Here is an 18,724-nt window from a genome sequence, read left to right as displayed (position 1 = left end):
GGTCGGCATGGATGGGTTGAACCGAAGCTGTACATCTCTATGACTCAAAAATAATAAAATAAACAGGATGACCCCCCCTCAATACTGTCTTGATTTAATCCTTACTCTCCCCTTCACCTTTTCTTTCACATATGCATTGCCCCGGCTTGTCACTGGTTCCTTGGCCACTGGGGTGTTTTTCCTGGTGGTGGAATAGCAATAGAGTTATTTGTACAAATCGTGTTTTCACTGTGTCCTGCATCGACACATACGCAACACAGGTACTGGGGAAAAATAAGCACAACAGCTGTAAAAAAACACCAAAAAACCAGGAGTGTCAGACATTCTGTTCACTCTGAGAGCTGGCTCTGAGGGAGCTGGATCAGTGTCAAGGACTCTCCACTTGTCTATAAAGACTGACTTCGTGATGCGATACTGGCCTCGGTGGAGTTATTTCAGGTGTCACTGAAGCATTCATGGCCTGTCCATAATTGCCCTTGAGAAGGTGGTGGTGAGCTGCCTTCTTGACCTGCTGCAGTCCATGTGTTGTAAGTTGACCCGCAATGCCCTTAGGAAGGGAATTCTCGGATTTTGACTCAGCAACAGTGAAGGAATGGCGATATATTTCCAAGTCGGGGTGGTATGTGGCTTCAGGGGAACTTGCAGGTGGTGGTGTTCCCATATATCTGCTGCCCCTGTTCTTCCAGATGGAAGTGGTTGTAGATTTAGAAGGCGCTGTCTAAGGATCATTGGTGAATTTCTGCAATGCATCTAATAAATAGTGCAGATTGCTGCTACTGAGCGTCACTGGTGGAGGGAATGAATGTAGTGTCAATCAAGTGTGCTGGTTTGTCCTGGATGATGTCAAGGTCTTGAGTATTTATGGAGCTGCAGCCATCTAAACAAGTGGGGAATATTCTATCGTACTCCTGACTTGTGCCTTATAGGTGATGGACAGGCTTTGGGGAGTTAGGAGGTGAGTGAGTTAATCGCTGCAGTATTCCTAGCCTCTAACTTGCTCTTGGAGTCAACATAATTTATTTGGCTCTTTCAATTTCTGGTTAATGGTAACTCCCCAGGATGTTGATAGTAGTAGATTTAGTAATAAGATTAATTCTTGTTGAAGACAGTCATTGCCTGGCATTTGTTGAGGTACAAGTGTTACTTGCCATTTGTCAGCCCAAGTCTGGATATTTCCAGATCTTGCTGCATTTGGAAATGGACTGCTTCGATATTGCAAAAGGTGCTGATCATTGTGCAATCATGGACGAACATCCCCATTTCTGACCTTTTGATGAAGGGAAGGTCATTCATGAAACAATTGAAGATGGTTGGGCCTAGGACACCAACCTAAGGAACTCCTGCAGAGATGTCTTGGAGCTGAGATGACTGACCTCCAACAACCATGACCATCTTTCTTGTGCCAGGAATGACTCCAACCAGCAGAGAGATCTCTCCCTCTCAATCCCGCTGACTCCAGTTTTGCCAGAGCCCCTTGATGCCACGCCCAGTCAAATGCAGCCTTGATGTCAAGGATAGTCACTCTCACCTCACCTCTGGAATTCAGCTCTTTTATCCATGTTTGAACCAAAACCGTAATGAGGTCAGGAGCTGAGTGGCCCTGGGGGAACCCAAACTGGGTGCCACTGAGCAGGTGCTGCTCGATAGCGCTGTTGGTGACACCTTCCATCACTTTACTGATGGTCGAGAGGAGACTGATGGGGCAATAATTAGCTGGGCTGGATTTGTCCTGCTTTATGTAGACAGGAAATATCTGGGCAATTTTCCACATTGTTGGGTAAATGTGGATGTTAAAACTTTACTGGAACAGTGGTGCGAATTCTGGAGTACAAGTGAGCAGTACTAGTGCTGTAATGTTGTCAGGGTCCACAGCTTTTGCATTATCCAGTGCCTCCAAACATTTCTTGATGTCATGTGGAGTGAATCGAATTTGGCTAAAGACTGGTATCTGTGATACTGGGAACCACTTAAGGACACCGAGATGTATCATCCATTCAGCACTTTTGGTTAAAGATTATTGTGAATGCTTCAGCCTTTGTTTTTTGCACGGATACACTGGGCTCTTGCATCGTTGAGGATGGGAATATTTGTGGAGCCTCCACCGTCGGTGAGTTGCTTAATGATTCACCAGCATTCACAACTAGATTAGGCAGGACTGCAGAACCTAGATCTGATCCATTGGCTGTAAGATCGCTTAGCTCCGTCTATCGCTTGCCACTTATGCTGTTTGGTGGCTTCACCAGGTTGACATCTCATTCCTGGGTCTGCCTGGTGCCGCTCCTGGCCTCCTCATCTGCATATTCCATTGAACCAGAGTTGATCCACTGGCTTGATGGTAATGATTGAGTGGGGATAATGCCAGGTCATGAGGTTTCAGATTATGTGGAGTACAACTTTGCTGTTGATGGCCCACAAAGCCACATGGATACCCAGTCTTGATTTGCTAGATCTTTCTGAAGTAGTGCTGCTGCTGAACATCTCTTTATGGTGGACATTGAAATCCACTACCCAGAGTACGTCCTGGCCCCTTGACATACACAATGATTCCTTCACATGTTGTTTAACACAGTAGTACATGTCAACCAGATGGAGGTTTCCTTGCCAATGTATAACCTGATTGCATCAGAATTCATGGTTGAGAATGCCCCAGGCAACTCCCTCCTTACTGTTTATCACAGTGCTGCTGTGTCCTGCCAGTAGGACAGGACATATCCATTGGTGGTGGTGTCAGGGACGTGGTGACAAATGATTCTGAGTATGACCATATCAGGCTGTTTCCTGCCTAGTCTGGGAAACAGCTCTCCCAATTTTGTCACAATCCCAAAATGTTAGCAAGGAGGACTTTGCAAGGTTGACAGAGCTGTTTTTGCCACCATCACTTCTGTTCCTTAGTCCACTTTCATTCATTTTTCAATATTTTCTAGCTGTTGGTACAACTGAGTGGCTTGCCAGGCTGTTTCAGAGGGCAGTTAAAAGGCAGCCATACTGCAGTGGATCTGAAGTCACATGCAGGCCTGACCAAGTAAGGATGATAGATTTCCTTCCCTGAAGGACATTAGTGAGGATGGGTCTTTAAATCAATTGACAGCATTAGATTTTTGATTCCAGATTTTAATTGAATTCAAATTCAATGTCTCTGTATAGGATATCAATTCACTGGATAAATAGCACAAAGGCCATTTGGCTTAACAGGTCACAGTAGGGTTATGCCACCCTTGAGATCCTCCATCTTTCCTCATCGAAACCTAGAAGTATAATCCTCTATTCAGTCTCCATCACGCGTTTTTCTAGCCTTCTTTCAAGTACAGCTTTACGATTTACTTTAATCATCCCATGCTAACAAGTGGGGCAGCTCAGTGGCTAGCACGCTGCCTCACAACACCAGGGACCCAGGTTCATTGCCAGCCTCAGGTAACTATATGGAGTTAGCACATTCTCCATGTTTGTGTGAGTTTCCTCCCTCAGCCCAAAAGATTGTCTATGCTAAATTGTCTGCATTGGCCAAGGATGTGTAGGGATAGGGCAGGGAAGAGGCTGGGTGGAATGCTATCTGGAGAGCTGGTGTAGATTTGGTGGGCCGAATGGCTTGTTTCCACACTATAGAGATTCGACAATTCTTACCGATCTTTGGATAAAGAAGTTTCTTTATCTTCTGAATATCTGATTTGAATATTTTGTTACACGCATGGTCTCTGATATTCTCTTCCCACCTACCCATCAAAACTTTTCAGAATTTTAAAGACCTCACTTAGGTCAACCCTCAGCTTTTCCCTTCTTCCAAAAGCAACTCAGCCTGTCAAAACGTCCCTTATGTCTACACCCACACATTCTTGGTATTTTTCAGAACAAACCTACTCATACCAGAATGAAGGTGGAAGAGGCTGAAGTTAAAAGAAATGTAATTGGGATTTGAATGGCTCAGATATTAGAAGGGGACAAGGCTTTGAATAAGTTATTAGTGTGGTTTAATAAAGACTGGACACAGCTTTGATGGGGATGAAATACAGGCAGCAGAGTTTTGGCTGATGTGAAGTAAATGTGCCATGGAGATAGACTAGTCAAGAGATTCACAGAGTAAATCACGTCTAAAGAAACCCAAACCATGGATCGGGCTCAAGGGAGGGACGAAGCATCAGAATTCAATTCAACTTTGCACATTAACACCCCCCATAAATCAGTCAATTTAATTTGCATTATTCAAGTACTCGGCTTTGGTGCAGTAGCTTATCAGACTTTTCAGTGTCAGCACATATATCTGACAACCTGCTGCACGCAGTGTCTCTGGGACAGATACAACAGCCCAATATGCAGTTATGAAAAGCAATAATAACTGTGGCTGCTCATTCGCAATTACTATAATGACTTCAAACAATCATTGCTAGAGTTGACAGCATTGAGTTGGCAGCACAGTTTTGGACAATATTACCAGGAAGCATTGCTTTAGCTAATTCTTGAACCTAAAAGCGGTTGCTTGCTGCTAATGACCAGGATCTCAAAACAAAAAATAAAGACTTTAGAAATAGAAGGAGCATACAAAAAGACATCTAGCAATTCTAACATTCTCTGAGGCATTACGACAGGACATATAGCATAGAAGACAATATTTTTGCAGGAAGGAAATAAACTAGTGCAATGGTACAGGTCCGAGGTCTGATATGAAGTAGAACATTTTTTGAAGGAGTAACTATTATAACAAGGAACCATTTAAGAAATACATCTGGATTTTCAGAAGGGTTTCAGGTTCCTAAATTAGGACTGTAAGAATTGAAGGCAATCTGTGATAGCCATAGGCAAAAATAAGTCCAGAATAAATGAATGATTTTAGGATGGCACACTGTAACTAAGTTACAGTCCAAGTACAGAACTCAAGACTAAGCTACTTAAAAATCTATACTAGTGAATTAAATGAGGGAACCAACTATAATAAAGTTGGGTAACCATACAAAGCTAGGTGAGAAAATGAACTGATGACAAAGAGGCTGCAAAATGTGGATTGGTAATGTCACTGGGTGCAGCACTGGCAAAGAGTATACTGGGCAAGTGTTGCATTATTCACTTTAGCGGAAAGAATGTAAAAACAATGGTTTCGAAAACAGAAGCTCAGTAAATGTTCATATGCAAGGTGAATCATGGAAGTGGCAATTATGCAGATGCAACAAGAAATTAGGAAGGCAAATGGTATTTACCCCAACTCTCTTACAGTAACAGTTAACAGTAAAGAAGTATTTGATTACACAGCACTTTAAAGAGATCACACCTGGAATGCTGAACACTGTTTTGGTGACCATACCCAAGGAAGGGTATTGGTCTTAAAAGGGGGTACAAATGTTTCACTAAATTAACTCCTGTGATAAGGAAAAAATAGTAGTATCAATCCATATTCTCTAGAATTTAGAATCTGAAATATGAAATTCTTAGAGGGTTTGACAAGATAGATGATTTTTCCTCTGGCTGGAGGGCCACACTCTCACGATAAGGGACCAACCGTTCGGAACTGAGTTGAAGAGAAATTTACTCACTTGGGATTGTGAATCTTTGGAATTCTCAGCTGCAGAGAGTTGCAGGTGCCCAGGTGGCGTACATTCAAAACTGAAATCAGTCAACCTTCAGGCATCAACAAATCTCAGGTCTGTGGATCAGGCAGGAATGTGGAGTTAAAGGAGCAGTTGTGTTATGTAGATTGAATGGCAGAGCCACATTGTCTTGCCCTGCAGCTTTTTTTTTAAAAAGAGGGGTGTAAGACAAAGTGGAGAACTGATAGCGACATGGCTTTTGATATCATGTACTAATATTGTGTCACGACCAGATCAAAGGCAGCCTTATTCCTACAGCACATGGATACTGCTCTAACTAAGACAATTACTTGTAGCACAGGAAGATTTTCTATCCTTTTGCAGTTGTACTTCAAGCAGCCTAGGTAAGGGTAAATCAGAAGTGGAAATTTGCAAAGTATTCCCACCACCGTACACACTTCTCCTCACTAGCGAATTGGGTGACAGTCGAATGCATATTGGATTCAGATAGCGAGACGTTAGCCACTGCTTTGATCAAATGCTGGAGCTTGTGGAGTGTTCGAAAGTCAAAGGGGGCTGTGCTATCATGCTAAGTATAATCAGCACCCTGCTCCCTTGGCAACATTGAGAATTTCACCCCCTCACTAAGCCTCCCAACAGACTAGCGGTATCTCCTTTCTCTCTGTGACAAATAACCATCCTCACACTTGCTAAATTTGGTGGCTGCAAGAAGTTTCCAGCTTCAGTCTTACGTCTTACATGCAGTATCCCTGAGGGATGGGAATATCATTGGGGTTAGGGGTCATCTCCCAGTAAGGCAAAAATCTCAAAGTACTGACAATGTAGCCCACTGGGAAAAATGAAGTCAAATTGTAAAAGTAGCACTGAAAGAGACAAAATACACCCTTTAGGAGCTGAAGTGATACAAAAGGAAATAAATATTTAAACTGTGAAGTTCAAAGTCATAGCTTTGACCTTTATTACTATAAAGTAAAAATGATATTAAAAATACACCTCGAAGGAGAGAGAGAGAGATATTGGAAAAGATACAACACTTGCTGTTGAGGAGTGTGTTTGGGATGGAAAAAGTGTTAATTGGAAAAAAATTGCAAGGGGACAGTAATGAAACTGGACATCAAGGAAATTATTGGTTTTTTTGAAATATAGTTAGTCAGCTCTAACAGTACTCAACCCAAAGACACTCCGTGTGCATAGGCAATTATGTCTCAGAGACCTGCCTCACTACAGTACAATTAACCACATTTTCAGGGAGCAAGCCAAGTGCAGTGTTGTATCTTGAGCACTGATCACAGCTCCAAGAATATAAATGCAAACCTTGGGAAAACTGCACGGATTGCAGGCAAAGAATTGAGGAACTGGCTGACACTGATCATCTCACAAAATCATTAGCAACAAAATGGTCATGGGCCTCAGACAAAGAAAAACTGACTTTAGCCCAAACTTACTTTTCAGTTAGTTACCAGGCCAAATACCTTCCCCAAATTCAATAACTGTGACCAAATCAGTAAGCTAGGGAGATTCAAAAACCAGCAAACAAGACAGGTAACATGGCCGCTATTCTGACATGGTACGAGCTTTGGAAAATACAAACAGACAGATACACACTGAAAAACTATACAATTCACAGAGCATCAGATTTTTCAGAGAGATTTGCATGATTGGTATAAAAGCTTGTACTGTTTATTAATGATCTCCAAGTGTATATGTACAAGAAACTGCAACACAAACTACAAACATTTCACACAAACTCACTTCACAATAGCAGTAGTCCAGGCTTTACCTACTGAACCTTCTGAGTACAAACACTACTGGTCAAACACCAAACACATCGAGTCTGCGCTAAGAGGCAAGCGGTGTGTGGGGAAGGAAGAAATGCTGCCAAGTCTAACGAGAAATGTGCGAGCTTTCATTTTTGTTTTAAAAAATCTCAGTTATTCCACTTTTTTTAAAAAGTTCTGTTAGAAAGACCATCACATGGTAAGACTCTGTACTTCACCAGCATAGGAATCTGGTGTGGGGAGAAACTGAGAACTCAGCTGAAACAATGCAGCACTCAGTTCCAATCAGCCTGGTGAGATAGCAAGAGATGCGGAGAACTGACTTCCTCTGCAGACCAAAAGTGTAAAGCTATTCTTTGTAACAGATTTACAATTCTGTTGTACATCCTGTCAAGAGTCACACCAAACTCTCAATACAGTGAGGGCCCACCAGCAGATGAGTTTGATTCGCAAACACCTTTTTCTCCCCTAAATTAAAGCAATGGAAATTATAGGGATTTTCTTTTTCTCATTGAGAAAACAGTAGCTTGAGTCACTCCCAGTCATCACAGAAGACCACTGAACTTTCAGGACTGAGAGTCCCATTCAACAAGCACAAAGGACAGCCATAAAAGCAACCCTAAGATACAAACCTCTTCTACCTGTAGAAGAGGAACACAAACTCTGACTGGGGGACTTCTTCCTCTGTCACCTACATTGCACTTGCATGCTCACTAACAGTAGGTGTTGGAACGAATCATTCTTCACATCTGCTCCACAGCCAGCCCTCTTAACTCCAGCAACTGACCAAGGTCACCAATCGAGATGAGTGAATTAGCATCCTCTCTTGCTCTGTAAACCAACAGAAGTAATGAACTGTCGCTAATTCAGAGGAATGGATAATCCATTAGTACAAAATTCACACCCCAGAGATACAAAGTTAACAGGAAAAAACTGTAGGTTAGTGTGAATTTATTGTTTCGAAGTAGTTAACAAAGGCTAAAAAAAAGCACGGGAGGAAGAAGCCCTGGTCTTTTAGCTCAGAGGATATTTCCTTGGTATCAAAGGTTTCAAATTGGGTCAAAATCAAAACCTTTTTGTAGGTACTCATGATTTTCAAAGGGGAATGGGGGCTTACAAATCAATCTATCACTGTCTGACCAACAATGGAAGCGCTTTTGGGAAGGTGAGTGCTTCTTCTGCTGTGACCCCTGGACACACTGCAGCATTGTTCATGTTCTGTAGAACCTATGCATCACCTGCAAATCTCGGCTTTATTTAGATACCAAACTAAACATCTATACAGTGGCTTTAAAACAGATACTATCCAACATGATGTTTTAGGACTTTTCTTTCCTCTTCAATTTAGACACTTTTTTGACTGTGCCATTTTTGTTGAGGAGCTTCAGAACTCTATCCTTATGATCCAGAACCTTCATCATGGTATCTTTGGCCTCGGTGATCTGGTCAATAACCAGTTTGCAGCGTTGCATGTTTCCCTGTGAATACAATAGTACAAAAGTAGTTTGATAGATGTTAAGAAATAAATACCCACATCAAGAACAGCAGAGTAACATCATAAATAAAACCCATTACGTACAAAATTTAACAGCACAACTAAATATCAGATGCAACACTGGTGAAAATTATCGAATACTTTGTGCTAAGGGTGTGTGTTAGGAAAGAAGGGTGAAAACAGATAAATACATTCCATTGACCTTTGTTTAAGAAAGAGATTAAGATCTGCTATATTTCATGTTGTCCAGTTTGAGGCCTCTCAGTTTATTCAGTCCGGATGCAAGGCCACGACATTTATCATTTACCTTGAACCCATCGGAAATAATACATACTTTCTCCATCAACCAAGCTAATTTCTTACCCTGGGCAATTCTATACAGCCAGCTACATGGCACAGCCGATTCATTTCATTCTTCATTCAGAGGACTTATTGATTTAGCTACCCAACATTTATTTCCCATTCTGAACAACCCCTTTAAAGGTGCTGACTCAAGTGGTGGCTTAATTCATTCAAGTGGTTCACTAGGTCATAGAGTCATACAGCACGGAAACAGACCCTTCGGTCCAACTGGTCCACAGTGACCATATTCCCAAACTAAACTAGTCCCACCTGTCTACGCTTGGCCCTTAACCCTCCAAACCTTTCCTATTCATGTACTTATCCAAATGTCTTTTAAACATTGTGACTGTACCTGCATCCACTACTTTCTCTGGCAGTTCATTCCACACACAAATGACTGTACTAAAAAAAAATTGGCCCCTCATGTCCTTTTTTAAAACTTTTTCCTCACATTAAAAAATATGCCCCCTAATTTTGAACTTGCCCATCCTTGGGAAAAGACCCTTTGCCATTCACTTTTCTGTGACCCTCATGATTTTATAAACCTCAATAGCATCAGCCCTTAACCTCCAACACTCCAGTGAAAACAAAAATCCCTCAACCCTTCATTCCAAACAATATCCTGGTAATTGTTTCTGACCTCTCTCCAGTTTAATGATAACCTTCCTATAACAAGGCGACCAGAACATCAGATAGCCTCACCAACCTCCACCTGACATTCCCAGAGATCAGGCAAGAATCACCCAGAATGTGCAAAACAACAGGCTTCCTTTCCTAAGGGACATTAGTGAATCTGTTGGGGTCATTTTCAGCCTCCATAGCAGTCCAGCAGCTTCCCGACTACTTTTATTGACATCAACTATTTATTGCCAGTTTTATTGTAAAACTGAACTGACACCCCTTACAGCATTCCTCAGTTACTTACAATATTCCATGTATTCTGAAGTTCATAAATAATGCTGGAACACAGATATAGATAGTTCTGGCGTTAAAAGATCCCATCCAGATACTTGTATATCCTATTCATGCCTGGACAGCAAGCTACCATTGCAGAATCTTATTCCAACTCATTTCCAACAAGCTCCAAAACTTATGGACTTTCTGATTTCCTTGCTTCATCTCATTCGGCACTGCTGTGTAATGTATTTATTAACAGCACACACGGACTGATGAGGATCAATCATTTGTACCTCCTCCATTCCACACTTGTTTTAATTCATTTGTGTAATGTGAGTGTCGTTGCCTGGGACAGCATTTGTTCCCCAACCCTAACTGCCTGGAAGTGGTGACAGTAAGCTGCCGTTTTGAACCACTGCAATCCATGCGGTTTGGGTACAGCCACAATGCTGCTAGGGAAGGGAGTTCCTTTTGTTTGTCATTTATATAGGAGCATATAGGAGGCATAGTTAGTAAGTTTGCAGATGACACCAAAATTGGTGGTTTTGTGCACAGTGAAGAAGTACCTAAGATTACGAAGAGATCTTGATCAATTGGGACAATGGGCTGAGGAGTGGCAGATGAAGTTTACTTTGGATAAATGAGAGGTATTGCATTTTGATAATACAAACAAGGTCTGGACTTATACAATTAATGCAAGGGTCCTGGGGTAGTCTTGTAGAACAGAGAGACTTAGGGGTTCAGGAAGGTAATTCTTTGAAATTTGCATCACATGTAGACAGGGTGGTTAAAGCGGCATTTAGCACACTTTCCCTCATTGCTCAGACCTTTGGGGTATAGCAGTTGGGACGGTGTGTTGAAGTTGTACAGAATGTTGTTGAGGCCTCTCCTGGAGTATTGAGTGCAGTTCTGGTCTCCTGTTATAGGAAGGATATTGTTAAATTGGAGAGGGCTCAGAACAAAATTACCAGCATGTTGCTGAGAATGGAGGGCTTGAGATATGAAAATAGACTAGAAAGACTGGGACCTTTTTCACTGGAGCATAGGAGGTTGAAGGGTAGCCTTATTAAGATTTATAAAATCATGAGGAGCATGGATAAGGTGAATGACAAGGTAGGGAAGTTCAAAACTAGGAGGAATATTTTTAAGATGATAGGAGAAAGATTTAAAAAGAACATGAAGAGCAACTCTTTTCACACAGTGGTTTGAGAGTGGAATAAACTGCCAGAGAAAGTGGTAGATGCAGGTATGATTACAATTTTTAAAAGACATTTGGATAAGTACATGAACAGGAAAGGTTTGGAGGGATGTGGGCCAAGTGCAGGCAGGTGGGACTAATTCAGTTTATGAACATTGTCTGTTTGGTCTGGTTGGACCAAAGGGTCTGTTTCCATGCTGTATGACTATGTCTTTCACCCAGCGACAGTGAAAGGTTGGTGATACATTTCCATGTCAGGATGGTGAGCGGCTTAGAGAGGACCATGCAGCTGGTGCCCCTTTCCTCTGAAATGGAAATTGATATGGGTTTTGACGCACTCCCAGAACAGCTTTCTGAAAAGAAACCAGACTTTCTTAAAGAAGTCTAACGTAGGTCTGTATTTAGCCTGATGTTAACAATCCAGAGGTGGTGCCTTTGTGGAGTTTCCAGGCTACTGAACAAGCAGCTCATATGAAACATCCACATACCTGGATCAGCTCATTGATTCGATGCATGTCATCATCTGCAGCCGCCTTCTTCTTTGGAATCAGTCCTTCTTGTAATGAAGCCAAGCGGCTGTACACATCATGTTCCAAACTTGTCTGTGCCAGTCAGTATTTAAGGAAACAAATAAAAAAAGAGACATAAGGAGAAGTCCAAAATTGAACATTTTTCCAATTAATTACAGAGTAAATCCTTGGATAACATGATATTCAGCTAATAAACATTAAGAGTTGGTTTTCCTCTTCAATCTTTTCCCCACAAAGCATTGTTAACTTGAAGCTACTTTGAGTATCTAAACCTAAGAGTCCATTCTTCAAATATGCACCTTGACAGTTATATACCACTCTCAAAGGAACCCTAAGATGTAGGAGCAGAGGCAGGCTGTATGGCCCATTGAGATCATGGCTGATATGATAATCCTCAACTCCACGTTTCGGCCAAAGAGTGAGAGTCATACAGCATAGCCCTTATTTCCATAACCCCAACCAGGAAGATTCCCTTACTGATCAAAAATCTGTCCATCTCAGCACTTAACGGCCCAGCCTCAACAGCCCTCTGCATTAAAGAATTCCACATTTACTACTGTTAAAAAAAAAATTCTTCATTCCCCCTAAATGGGTGACTCCTTCTCTGAGTTTATGCCCTCTGGTCCTAGACTCTTCCACAAAGGGAATCAACCCTGTCAAGGACCACAGAAATCTTGCATGTTTCAAAAAAGTCACCTCTCGTACATCTGAACTCTAATATGTACAGGGTCAGTCTACTCAACCTCACCTCTTAAGAAAATCCTCCCATGCCTGGCATCAACCTCGTGAACCTTCTCTGGACTGCCTCTAATGCAAGAATATCTATCCTTAGGTAAGAGGGCCAAAACTGTTCAATTTTCCAGCTGTGATCTGGTACCTTGTCTAATTTTAGTAAGATTCCCATTATCTTTGAAATAAGGGGCAACATTCAATTTGCCCTCACTATTACTCACCGAACATGGATACTTGCATTTTGTTTCCTACATGTGGGCCCTAATATCCTGCAGTGCTACAGCATTTGGTAATCTTCGGCCACCCCCTCCCTATTTAAATAATAATCAGCTCCTCTAATCTTCATGAAAAGCATAACCTCATATTTTCCTTTCTTACATTTACTGTGTTTTTGCCGACTCATTTAGCCTGTCTATAACCATCTACAGCCTGCGTCATCCTCACCTTTAGCCTTCCTACCCATTTGTGTGTTATCTACATACTTGCTGATACCACATTCATTTCCTCATCCAAGTTATTAACATATATTGTAAGCAATTGGGACTCTGCCACTGCACTAAATACAGCTATCAAGTGAGGCCTAACCAGGGTTTTATAGAGGGAGTGAGGGAGGCCATATTGGATTCGGTGCTAGGCAACGAACCAGGCCAGAGGTCAGACCCCTCAGTGACAGTGCCACAACTGCCTCACCTTTACCAAAGCCATGGAGAGGGATAGAAACAGACACTATGGGAAGATGTTTAATTGGGGGAGGTGAAATTATATTGCTGGTTGACAGAAGCTGAGGAGTATAGATTGGGAACAATTTTTCTGTGGGAAATGCACAAGAGAAACATGGAGTCTATTCAAGGAGCACTTATTGCGAGTGTTGAATAACTTTGTCCCACTGAGACAGGCAAGGAATGATAAGGTGAAGGAGACTTGGATAACAAGAGAAGAGGAGCTTCTTGTCAAGAGGAAGAAGGAAGATTACTTAAGGTTGAGGAAGCAAGGATCTGGCACAGCTTTCGAGGATTACAGGGTAGCTAGGAAAGAACTGAAAAATGAAGAGAGCTAGGAGGGGGCACGAGAAAGCCTTGGTGGGATGGACTAGGGAAAACCCAAAAGGTGTTCTACACTTACATGAGGAATAAGAGAATGATCAGAGAGAAGGTAGGGTCGATCAGGGTTATAGGGAGGGAACGTGTGCCTGGAGTCTGAGGAGGTATGGAAGGCCCTAAATGAGTTTTTTGTTTCAGGATTCACTGGAGAGTGTGACCTTGTTGATAGTAAGTACACTGTGGACCAGGTTAATAGGCTTGAATAGATTGATATTAACAAAGTGGATGTGCTGGAAATTCCAGGAAGCATCAAGATTGATAAATCCCCAGAGCCAGACCAGATATATCCAAGGTTACTAGGGGAAGCGAGGGATGAGATTGCTGCACCTCTGCGATGATCTTTGCATCCTCACTTTCCATAGGAGTAGGACCGGATAATTGGAGGGAGGTGAATGTCGTTCCTCTGTTCAAGAAAGGGAACAGGGAAATCCCTGGGAACTACAGACCAGTCTTACAGCAAGCAAGGTACTGGAAAGGATTCTGAGAGATAAGATTTATGACTATTTGGAAAAAAATAGTTTGATTAAAGATAGTCTGCCTGGCTTTGAGAGGGGCAGGTCATGCCTCACAAGGCTTATTATGTTCTTTGAGGATGTAATGAGACAAGTTGACAAAGGTCGAGCAGTGAATGTGGTGTATATGGATTTCAGTAAGGCAGTTGATAAGGTTCCCCATGGTGGGCTCATTCAGAAGGTTAGGAGGTAAGGGATACAGGGACATTTGGCTGGCCGGATATAGAATTGGCTGGCCAAAAGACGACAGTGAGTGCTAGTGGATGGAAAGTATTCATCTGGAGGTCGGTGACCAGTGGTGTCCTGCAGGGATCTGTCCTTGGGCCTCTGCTCTTTGTAGTTTTTATAAATGACTTAATAAATGAAGAAGTGGAAGGGTGGGTTAGTGAGTTTGCCAATGACTCAAAGGTCGGTGGTGTTGTAGATAGTGTCTAGGACTACTGCAGGCTACAATAAGACATTGACAGGATGCAGAGCTGGGCTGAGAAGTGGCAGATGGAGGTCAACCTGGAAAAGTGTGAAGTGATTCATTTTCAAAGGTCTAGTTTGAATGCTGAATATAGGGTTAAAGACAAGATTCGTGGCAGTGGGGAGGAACAGCAAGATCTTGGGGTCCACGGACATAGATCCCACAAAGTTGCCAGGGTTGTTAAGGCGGCATATGGTGTTTTGGCTTTCATTAATAGGGGGACTGGGTTTAAGACCCACGAGGTTTTGCTGCAACTCTATAAAGCCCTGGTTTGCCCACACTTGGAATATTGTGTCCAGTTCTGGTCGCCTCATTATAGGAAGGATGTAGATGCTTTAGAGATTGTGCAGAGGAGATTTACCAGGATGCTGCCTGGATCAGAGAGCTTGTCTTATGAAGCAAAGTTGAGTGAGCTTGGGCTTTTCACACTGAAGAGGAGGAGGAAGAAGAAGAAAGGTGACTTGATAGAAGTGTACAAGGTAAGGAGAGGTGTAGATAGAGTAGATAGCCAGAGACTTTTCCCCAGGGCAGAAATAGCAGTCATGGGGGGTCATCATTTTAAGGTGGAGGAAGGTATAGGGGAGATGTCAGAGGTAGGTTCTTTACACAGGAAGTGGTGGGTGTGTGGAATGCACTGCCAGCGGTGGTAGTAGAGTCAGATAGTCATGGGGGGGTCATAATTTTAAGGTGGAGGAAGGTATAGGGGAGATGTCAGAGGTAGGTTCTTTACACAGGAAGTCGTGGGTGTATGGAATGCACTGCCAGCGGTGGTAGTAGAGTCAGATACATTAGGGACATTTAAGTGACTGCTGGACAAACATATAAACAGTAATAAATTGAGAGGTGTGTAGGTTAGGTTGATCTTAGATTAGGATAAATGCTCGGCTGAAGGACCTGTACAGTTCTATGTTCTAGCATCCTAAAATATGCTCCCCAATCCCACCCATCTTCTAATAGTTAGCCAATCCTCTGTCCATGCTCATATACGTCCCCCAAAATCATGGGTTCTTATTAAGCATCCTGTCCAGCCCTTTCAGAAATCTAGGAAAACATCCCATAGGACATTAAAGAGTACAATTAGACAAAATACCTTCCTTTGCCTTGACTGTTCAAAAGATCAGCTTGCACAATCAATTTGAAAGGAGAGGGAGACAGATGTTCAAAGGGATTCAGAGAGGAATTCTGGAGTGTGGAGACTAGACAGTTGGAAGTAAGAGGCCATAAAAACTCTTACAATTTTTTATAAATGCACCACAGAATCTGGATGCATCACAGAGGGGTGTAGCAACTGCTCTGCCCAAGGATTGAAAGACACTACAAATAGTGAACACAGCCCAGACCATCAAGGAAACCAGCCTCCCATGCACTGACTCCACCTATACATCCTGCTACCTCGGGAAAGCAACCAACATAATCAAGACCTCTCCCACACCAGTTATAAGCTCTTCCACCTTCTTTTGTCAGGCAAAAGATACAAATGTTTGTATAGATGTCCAAACAGACTCAAGAACAGTTTCTTCCCCGCTGTTACCAGATTTTTGAATGGACCTCTAACCGTTAATGCTGTTCTCACTCTGCATCTTATTGGCAGGTGTAACATTGCATCCTGCACAGTTACTCTGATACACTTGTACTATACAATCTGCCTGTAAAGCACGTAAGACAACCCTTTTCACTATACCTCAACACATGTGATAGCAATAAATCAAATCAATGGTGGCCCAAAGGAAGGATGGATTCAGACGAGGGAAGACTTAGAGGAATGGAGAATTGATGGGAGCACAGTCAAGTGCTGTCAGACTGGACAAGATAAACTGAAGATTTATGGGCATGGACGTGAGGGGGACTCGAGTCTGGAGGTGACAAAGACAAGGACATGGGTTTCAGGGTCAGACTGAAATGTGGATGAACAATATTACATTGTGGATGTAGGCAGACATTAAAGGTGTGAAAATGGAATTGGAAGCTCAACTTGAGATTTGATAGTTTGGAGAGGTTACAAAAAGGTTACACCGACAGTGGCTATGAAGGGGGCTAGATATGTTTATTGCAATGGGCTGTAACCGATGACTTGAGTCTTCCCGATTTAAGTGAGAGGCAATGCATTTTGGGAGGTCTAATAAGGGAAGGATTTACATATGAGTTGTAGGTTGCTCGGGATGTACAAGTCCATAGATCTCTGAAGGTGTCAGCACAAGCAGATAGGGTAGTGAAGAATGTATATGAATACTTGCCTTCATTAGACAGGATGTACAATACAGGAGCAAGAAGCCTTGTTACAACTTTATAAAACATTGGTAAGGCCACAGATGGAATACTGTGCATAATTCTGATTGCCACACTAACAGAAGGACATGACTGCACTGGAGAGGGTGCAGAAGAGATTCATCAAGATGAACCTGGATGGAAAGTCTTAGTCATAAGGAGAGATTGGATAGGCAGAGTTAGTTTACCTTAGAACTAACAAGGCTGAAGAGGGGTCGGTGTGGATCTCATTAGATTGGATTAGATTAGATTAGATTCTCTATCGTGTGGATACAGGCCCTTCGGCCCAACCGCCCCTCTGAAGAGAAACCCACCCAAACCCTTTCCTCTACCCTATATTTACCCTTGACTAACACACCTAATACTATGGGACAATTTAGCATGGCCAAATCACCTGACCTACACATCTTTGGATTGTGGGAGGATAAAATTATTAAACATAGATACGGTAGATCATGAGAACCTCTTTCCCATTGCAGATGTTCTTATCACTAGAAGGCAAAAGATTAAGGTGAGAAGTAGGTGGTTTAGAGGGAATCAGAGGAAAGATAGTTACACCCAGAGAATGGTGGAAATATGGAACGTACTGCCTGAGATACTCTTGCAACATTTAAGAATCATCTGGACAAACACTTAAAATTCCAGGATCACCTGTGTAGGTCAGGTGATTTGGCCATGCTAAATTGTCCCATAGTATTAGGCTGTGGACCAAGTGGAGTTAAATGGGATAAAGTAGTTTGTTCTTGTTGGTCAACATAGACACGGTGGGCCAAAGGACCTGCTGCTATGCTGTTGACCTTATGACCCTATAATGAAAGAAAACCAAGACTCATGTTAGACTGCAATACACTGAAGAGCTAGTGAATAGGTAAAATTGGCTGTTAAAAGCATACAAGTAGAATCTAACTCCAACAGGAATAGGATGTAGATGGCAAAGAGGAAGTTGATAATATAAAAAAATGAAAAATACCAGTGTGGGAAGAGATGATGCTGCTGAAAATGCCTTGACCATGACATGAATACATGATAATGCAACTGAACCGATGACAATTTTGGAGGACAATGGCGTGGTCAACCAGGTCAAAGATTGCAGAGAGATTGAGGAAATTATGTATCACAGTTGCAGTCACAGAGGACGCTATTTGAGCCTAATTAGCATCTTCAACTTGCAGCAGGCAAGTGGGCCTGTGGTGGCTTTTCAAAAGTGCAGTCGTCATTAGGCGCACATCATTTTTCTTTCTTCCATAAGCCTTCAATTTTAAAAAGTTATTTGCAATCAGAGCTCATCATCTTTCTAAGTACAATCTTTCAAATTTTGACAAGTCATTTTAAAAAGAATTCTCTCGTCCCTTCTGGATCTTTTACCAAAGCTCTGACCCCTGCCTAGTATTTAGTGCTCACTTGGCACTTTCTTAGATGTGTACAGGATCTCAGCCTTGTCTTGCCTTTTTCACATTTCTGTTGGCACAATGCTTGTCATGTGTTGCCAGCACTGAACAGCCAAGTGGATGAATGTGTTACTGTATGGCACTGTGATACATCAATATCACACCTGGAGCATGTGCCTGAAGCTCACCAGGTAAACACAGCGCATTTCTTTCAACTATGCTAAATTGGTGCCACAATTTAAGAAATATGGTATGGACAAGCCGGGGAACTATAGACTGGTGAGCCTGACGTCGATGGGGTGGGCAAGTTGTTGGAGGGAATCCTGAGGGACAGGATGTACATGTATTTGGAAAGGCAAGGACTGATTAGGGATCGTCAACATGGCTTGGTGCATGGGAAATCATGTCTCACAAACTTGATTGAGTTTTTTGAAGAAGTAACAAAGAGGATTGATGAGGGCAGATCAGTAGATGCGATCTATAT

General features: G+C 42.3%; 1 protein-coding gene across 2 annotated transcripts in view; it reads right to left on the bottom strand.

Moving 5' to 3' along the window:
• Positions 1–7,192: 7,192 nt before the first annotated feature.
• The window catches only part of LOC122555711 (histone deacetylase complex subunit SAP130-like), a 56,890-nt gene continuing 45,358 nt past the window's right edge, over positions 7,193–18,724 (bottom strand). For both annotated transcript variants that reach the window (XM_043701758.1, XM_043701757.1), the window contains 2 exons: positions 11,733–11,846; positions 7,193–8,790 (listed from right to left, as the gene is read on the bottom strand). In XM_043701758.1, coding sequence (XP_043557693.1) covers positions 8,632–8,790; positions 11,733–11,846 — 273 coding nt within the window. In that variant the 3' untranslated portion in view covers positions 7,193–8,631. The remainder of the gene's footprint in view (positions 8,791–11,732; positions 11,847–18,724) is intronic.

Source organism: Chiloscyllium plagiosum, chromosome 13, assembly GCF_004010195.1.
Source record: "Chiloscyllium plagiosum isolate BGI_BamShark_2017 chromosome 13, ASM401019v2, whole genome shotgun sequence".
NCBI lineage: Eukaryota > Metazoa > Chordata > Chondrichthyes > Orectolobiformes > Hemiscylliidae > Chiloscyllium > Chiloscyllium plagiosum.
Note: the sequence above shows the minus strand (reverse complement) of the source record. Positions and strands in the feature narration are given on the sequence as shown.